Consider the following 7,715-nt stretch of genomic DNA (forward strand, 5'->3'; position numbering starts at 1 on the left):
CGAGCAGGCAAGAGTCTCGTCTAGCAACTCTCAATGGTCGTGGGTTCAAGTGCGGTAGAGTTGTTAATAAAAGCCGAACGCCTTAGAAGGCTAATGCTTTAAGACTTAGTCTTAGAATTTATTCTCTGACTAAATTTATATAATAAAAATAATAATAATAATAAATTACTTATAAGCTTCCTAAACTGAATTTTTGGCATATTTTTCGCTTAAAGCAAGAGATAAAAAACATAAACAAGAGCGCGACTCAGACGAAGCTTGAATGTTACGCTTAAGATATTTCGCGACTTATCTTTCGTAATAAGTCGGGAGAAGTGTCTTTCACCATTATTTATTGTATGCAACTTGCAAGTCATTGCGATCGGTAGCTTTCAAATAAGTTGAATTTTAAAAGTTTCTAAATTTGAACGGACCTCTACCTACCTCTAGCGGAGACAAGCATTTTTCATATGTTTTCTTGATCAGTAAAAAACAAAAAAAGAAGCGAAATATTATTGTGTACTTAACATATTGTAAGCGCAAAGTTTCGCATTTTTGTATCTCTGACCTTTTTGTTAATTATATGTCAACAGATCTGTACAAAATTAAGATAAACAAGTAGAAATATAGCTATAATTAGGCTAGGCCGATCATTGGATAACCCTACACAACTCGGCTTAATTAATAATGCATCGAAATTTATGTTTATATGTGTTGTTTTTATGTGTGGGCATAATTTTCATGAAAGGCCTTTCTTCGCCTTAATGCACACTCGAACGTCAAGGTGATTTAAATTAAAAAAAACTTAATTTACTTGTCAAAGATTTCATTAATTTCGGGATGCGTTCATCGTAGCAAATCACTTATTAGAAGAGTTTGCTTTTATTAGAGGACCCATATATATGATATAGTCTAACAACTGGATCTATGTGATTCAAACTCTCTATGCAAGATACAAATTCCGTAGGAACGATTAGAACTGTTTTCAATACACATCAGGCACCCCCCCAAATATCATTAAAGTATCTCGAAAATTGCGACCTATGGATTGAACACAAGATTACACGGACAAACGGAAAAACGGACGGGCGGACAGACAAGCAAAATGTATATAATAAAAGGTGGGTCTATCTAATGTCCTTCTGGGTGTTACGTACTTCCGCACAAACTTAAACGCATAATTTTCACCACAAATGACGTAGGATACAATGACGGAGAAAACAGAATCGAATGATTTACCTCACATCACCTACTATCAAGTTGTCATTCAACTTATTCAAGATTAAGTAAAAAAGTCACGCATGCGTGTCAATCGGACAATTGTAGCTTTTATTTTTTTGCATGTATCTGGTATCCGTGGTCTCACCAGATGCTTGCATCACAGCCCAATGTTTCTTATTAGTTGTGGCTTAAAAAATTCTTTTCACCTATAGTTAGTGGCAGTCTAGCAGTCTGCCCTCGATTCTAAATTCAACTATTGGAGGCGTCGGTTTGTAAGCTGATTCCATCACTATTAACAAAGTATATAGAAAATGATTTACGTCAACTTTTCAGGTTTTTATGTTAATTTTTTTTTTTTGCTCATCATCTGATATCGTATACTAAATTTCGCACTTCGTTATTACATTCGAATGCCGTGGATAAAAGTTTTGTTACATTTCGCTGTCATATAGACGGCGAAATTAATTATCGCATAAACAGTTCAAAATTGTTCGGATCAATTTTTTACTTTGAATCATTGCTAAGAAGAAATGAATTCGAATCATTTTTAATGATATTAGTCGCAGGCCATGATAGGTGGCTCATATACGGCAATTATGTGCGGGAGAAAAAAAAACGTAATCCCAAATGCATGACGTTGCACAAAAGGTGACAAGCGCTAAGAATGACGCCACGTAACGTAGTATATTATGGTTAAAGGTTAGGAAGAGAATCATTTGTTGCGAGTCGTTTCAACTCCGCTAGCAGCTAATGAGATGTAAAGTGTCCCGAATTGGTGAAAAGGAAGTAAGAAAAGTCTCGTCTACCACCTTACCCCTGCCCGACTACAAATATTTGCATATAGTCTGTCCATTTTTGCTCTCCTCAGACCTGCCTTAATGAAGGAAAGATGCTTCTATTAAGTCACTCGATTCCAATTTATTTGCAATTGGGTTGTGTAAAGGGCGTAAAGGGCCCGGAAAGGGAATTTGATAATATGTATTTATATTTAATGGAATTTCGGAATTATCTCCACATAATATGAAAACAGCTTTCAATGTTCCTTTCAAGGCTTTATCTCAGTTTCTAATTTGATATGAGCAGATCATAATCATTTTTTTGACTTTGATTTCTCAATCGATCAAATCATCAAATTGATTCATTTTGATAGAAATAGAAATTTTTATAATTGCTCGAAAACTCGAAAACTAGATCGAGTAGAGAAAAACTAATTATAGCCGTTTTATAGATAAGAGTCACCAAAAAATGTTGGAGCTTTCGATGCCTTATAACTAACTGTATTATTGAAATTCCAAAGTTGAAAATGTGCGAATAATTCAAAAAATGAAAAAAAAAAAAAATTTAATTCAAAATCAAGTAAAACGAAGGCGACTACCCGAAGAAGAAAGACGTCACGTGAAAACAGGATTGGGTGTATTTCGTAAAATTTTAAAAGGTAAAATTCGTTTACCTTGTAAGCAGTGAATAAAAACCCGAACTAAAATCAAGCAAAAGTGAAATAATATTGAAATAAATTTAAAGATTGTATGGGGATAAAATTAAGCTGAAACTAATTAATATTGCTTGAGTTTAAAGTGCGGGGTCAGAGATTATAAACATATATTTCTACGTATATGCAATAGATATATAAATGCGTAGACATATATATAAATATATAAATATATACATATATATATATATACATCAATAATATTATATATGGTTGTGTGTATTAAATGCATATACATATAGACAAATACATATATCTCACTATGAAATTGTAACTGTATGCATGCGCATGCATGCGGAGTTCAATGTGCCATTTCAGTTGCGGTGGAGGCATAATCACTTAGCTGAATGTCGTGAGTCAAAATCTAGGGCGACCGATTGAGTAATACAACCTCAAACATAGAAATACACAGCCTCGCATACAAAATAAGTAAAGTAATAGAAATAACAATTGCACTGCCACCGCCACAACAACTTCCACGATCGCGGTGGTTAAAAAGAATACACATACGAAGCATAAGCACTTCTATTAAATTTTTATGTAAATTATTTTTCTTTTCTCCTTTACATCTCTGCACCGCAAATGCTCTATAACCAATAAAGACGTTCGTTCATACGCTTAAACATCAAAGGCATAGACAAAGCGTCATATGCACATGCTTTGAAAAATCAGTAAGAATTGAATGAATGAAATACAACATATTATCTGCATATATGCATATACATATATACCAGACATACATATAAATACTTATTTGTAATGTGAGATATTGATTTAACTTTCAATATGAATTTGATTTAAATATAATTTAAATAAATAAATTTGAATAATAAAATCATTAATATTGTGCATAGATAAAACACAATATGCTAAAATGGTTAGATTATATACCTATATGTGTGTATATATGGATATATGTATATATATATATATATATATATAAATAAATATGTATATATGTATATATGTAGGTATGTGTATTCGCGTATGCACATTTGTTAATGTAAGCCTTATATTGTATATTGATTACCTTTGTAGTTTGACTTTAGTACAGGAACTCAGAAATTATAAAACAATAGTTTTCATGTGCTTAATGATCACGCTATTCGTATGTTTGTTTGTTTGTTTGTTTGTTTGTGTAGAGCAAAAAAAAATATAAAAAAAAAAATAACAACAACAGCAACAACAACATCAGAAATAGATAATAATATTTAAAAAAAAAAAAAAAAAGAAATACAAAAAACTACAACAACAACAACAACAACAACAACAATACCATTAACAAAATGCGATATCAAGGAAATGTATTTAGCGAACTGAGCGTAATGCGAAAAACTACAGCAGTATGAAATCATCTTCCGTAAAATTTGCACCTACAACTGATTCGCAATTATGTAAAAATAGAAAAAATGAAAAAACAATTGCTTAAATTGAACGTCTTCTTCTTCTTCGGCTTTTGAATAAACGAATTTAATATTATTATTAATATTATTATTATTATTATTATTATTATTATTATTACTATTATGCATAAGTGAAAAAATTATGGAAAAATTGCCAAAAATTAAAGAAAACAAAAACGAAAAAGCACAATCAAGTGAAATGTCTAAAAAAAAGAAGAAAATTAATTATCTAATAATTTAAAGCATAAACAAAAAAATGATATTATAAAATGAATTTTGATTGATTGCCACTGCTTATAAAGTACACGCGTACTTAGTTATCGTAGACTCCTAATCTATCAAGTGGTTGTTACAGAGTGTGTGCGTGTGGGTGTGAGTTAGATAGATAGATAGATAGATAGAGAGAGAGAGAGAGAGAGAGAGAGAGAGAGAGAGAGAGAAAGAGAAAGAGAAAGAGAGAGAGAGAGAGATAAAGAAAGAGAGAGGGAGAGTTTTAATATCTTTTGTCCCTTACTTTTTTTTTTTTTCAATATTTATAATAATTGCTTGCACTACTGTCAAGTTATGCAGACAGAGTACAAAAATTTGCTAAAAAAAATTTGTCAAATGATCGAATGGTGGTGATTTTACTGTTACCGCCATATTATAACAATGGCTGTGATGGAAGGTCGAATGATAGCAGCAACAGCAGCGCGTCATCAACGTCCACTGGCGATACTGCCATACAAGCATTTAAATATGCTAACCACACGAAAACTATACCAGATCACAATAACAATAACAACAATAATAATAATAACAAGAAGAACAAGCTTAGTGATAACAATAATAATAATCAAATTTCAACGCATTACAACACCATCTCGCTGCCGTATTATTGTTATGAGCGTGTTGATACGGAACCGTTATCTGTTAACACTAGTTACAGCAATTATCCAACATCAACATCAACATCAACATCAGCATCAGCATCAGCGATTGCAACAGCAGCCGCAATTGAAAGTGCAGTGTCGTCATTACCACCATTATTGCAAGCGAAAACAACACCGCCACCACCTAAACCTAAACCACCTAATCTTTTTTTCAATTATTCTTCATATGGTAATGACTGGTGCTGTAATAGTGCCATTCACGCCAAACATTGTCCGAATATTATACCAAAACCACCACGATGCCGAGCACAGCCATCTTTGGAAACCATACCGGAGCATCCAGTGCAAAAAACGAAATCATACCATCACCGCGGCCCAAACAATAGAAACAATAGTACAACAATTAAAACCAAAACTGCCTCAACGGCTTTACTTAATTCTAACTATTCTACTAACTCCAATAATTATGTACGTCACGTGACACGTGTTAATTTCTATGATATCGATACTAATTCCCAGGTCGAATATGATGATAATGATGATGATGATAATAATAATGATGATGATGATGATAATGATGATAATGATGATAATGATGGTGATGATAATAATTCCAAAGATGATAAACACGATAAGGGCAACGATGACAAAAAGGATTACAATACAGAAGCTATTACCAAAGAAGGTAAGTAAAGACAAGAATTTAATCAAGAGAAGAAATATGCATAAGTGAATAAAATAATAATGTTTCATCATTCGGACTTAACCTCACAAAAATGCTTAGGCTTAAACAAGGCAAACTATTGAGAGTCTTGCACAGTAGATAAGGTCTTATAGGCGCGGTTATACTCGATTGTCGATCCATTCGTTAAAATTGTTTAAAAATTATAGAAAAAAAAAAAAAATATTTGACACTAGAAGGAGAAGTTTATCATAAGTGATATATTAATGCGATATTTGATTGTAAGATAATGAAAAGTTCGAGTATTTCATTAAGAGATAATCGAAATAGAAAACTCCAATTAATATACGATATTTGAAATTATATTTTTTAACATATAGATGAAGCGTCCCAAAACTACCCATGATGTCGCAAATGGAGTCGCAATAGTAAGTTATTGGACGAGCTAGGAGTGCGACACAAAAACCCTCGGTCTTCTTTATATCAGACATATTCAGTTTCGAAATGTATTCCCTCCCATAAGCGGTCAACTTTTTACAAGTATATATACGTAAAGACTAAGAGGAAAGCATTCAAGTTTTTTTGAGCGAATCAATTGAAATAAATTTAAGTGACGTTTGAAGGGAAAGAAAATCTGAGAACAAATTTGTTTCTTTAGGTATATTCTCGCACTTATAAGTGCGATTTCCTGCAAAATGACAACATTGATCTTGTTGCTCGCACGCTCATCGCTCAAAAACCCCAATGCGATAGTAGCGTCTGTCTTAGTTACGATTAGTGTATGACCCTTAGCTAAAACATTAAAGAGTGCATCGTGCACACATCCCTCCCAGATTGTGGACACTTTATAACTTTCTTTCTCTCTCTCTCTCTCTCTCTCTCTCTCTCTCTCTCTCTCTCTCTCTATCTATCTTTCTCTCTCTCTCTCTCTCTCTCTCTTTCTCTTTCTCTCTCTTTCTCTTTCTTTCTTTCTTTCTTTCTTTCTCTCTCACACTCTGTCTCCCTGTCTCTCCCTCTGTCACACTCTCTCTCTTTACCAACATCTTTTTAAAATAGCCCGCGTACAGTCTTTTATACTCTTGTGATTAGTGTTTAGTGTACATAGGTACTTTAGCAACTATCAATTCACTGATTCCCGAATATGATTCAGGAAAAGAAGATATCATTTTTCAATAGTTCAAATTTTGGCAAATGCGAGAAACTTTGCGCGTTAAAATAAAATTTCATATTTTTGAAGACTCCTCTGTCTGTCTCAATAACTAGACATATGTATGTACATATCAATAGATCGATTCGCATTAATGAACAATCTACCAAGCATATATATGTAAAATTGAAATTTTCTATATAGACGAGTGTAAAAGCTATTTTGTTCGAAATATTGTCCATGGCTGGCCATACAGTTTCTCCATCTGTCTCGCAAATTTTTGGATGCAAAGCCAAAAAAAAGTATTGCGGCTTTCGAGGCAATACCAATCATCGAGCCATTCTCGTGCATTCTTGTAAGATATGAATCGCTGCTCAGCAGGTGCGTATGCCATCGTAATCGGAGGCAGACAAGTCTAGTAAGTAAGTTGCATTTAAGTGCGTCCAACGGGTCATCAACCTGTCTTATCGTATCACTACTTTTTCTTAATGTTCTGATTGTTTTTTGTAACAATGCACGGTTCAATTCGATTAAGCGTTTCGGTCTTACGATAGATATCGATGCGACGCCTGAATCTACGTATGAATTGTTTCATCTCGGCTCCCAAAAAATAGAATCACTTTTCATCCCAGGTTAGGGGCACTTTTGTAAATGCACCGCTTGGGCCAAAGAAAAAATGACGATCGACGAATGCTCGCTTTTTGTCACAAAAATCGACATCTGCGTTAGTATATTTGCTCGATAATATGTGCTGGTAAACCGATTTATTGTGCTTGCCAGATGTCCCGGCTATAAAAAGAAATCGCAACTTTACACGTCTATTCGCTCTACACGACGACAGGCAGGACTATCTATGAACAAATTCCGGTTTCATACTTACGTATGCGCCGCGCAATTAATAAAGTCTTTGATATACATTTCT

General features: G+C 33.5%; 1 protein-coding gene across 2 annotated transcripts in view; it reads left to right on the forward strand.

Annotated features, from left to right (window-relative positions):
• The first annotated feature begins 4,562 nt into the window (after positions 1–4,562).
• The window catches only part of LOC119644839 (probable WRKY transcription factor protein 1), a 22,827-nt gene continuing 19,674 nt past the window's right edge, over positions 4,563–7,715 (forward strand). For both annotated transcript variants that reach the window (XM_038044598.1, XM_038044599.1), the window contains exon 1: positions 4,563–5,649. In XM_038044598.1, the coding sequence (XP_037900526.1) occupies positions 4,707–5,649 (943 nt within the window). In that variant the 5' untranslated portion in view covers positions 4,563–4,706. The remainder of the gene's footprint in view (positions 5,650–7,715) is intronic.

This window comes from Glossina fuscipes, unplaced genomic scaffold (genome assembly GCF_014805625.2).
Source record: "Glossina fuscipes isolate IAEA_lab_2018 unplaced genomic scaffold, Yale_Gfus_2 0, whole genome shotgun sequence".
NCBI lineage: Eukaryota > Metazoa > Arthropoda > Insecta > Diptera > Glossinidae > Glossina > Glossina fuscipes.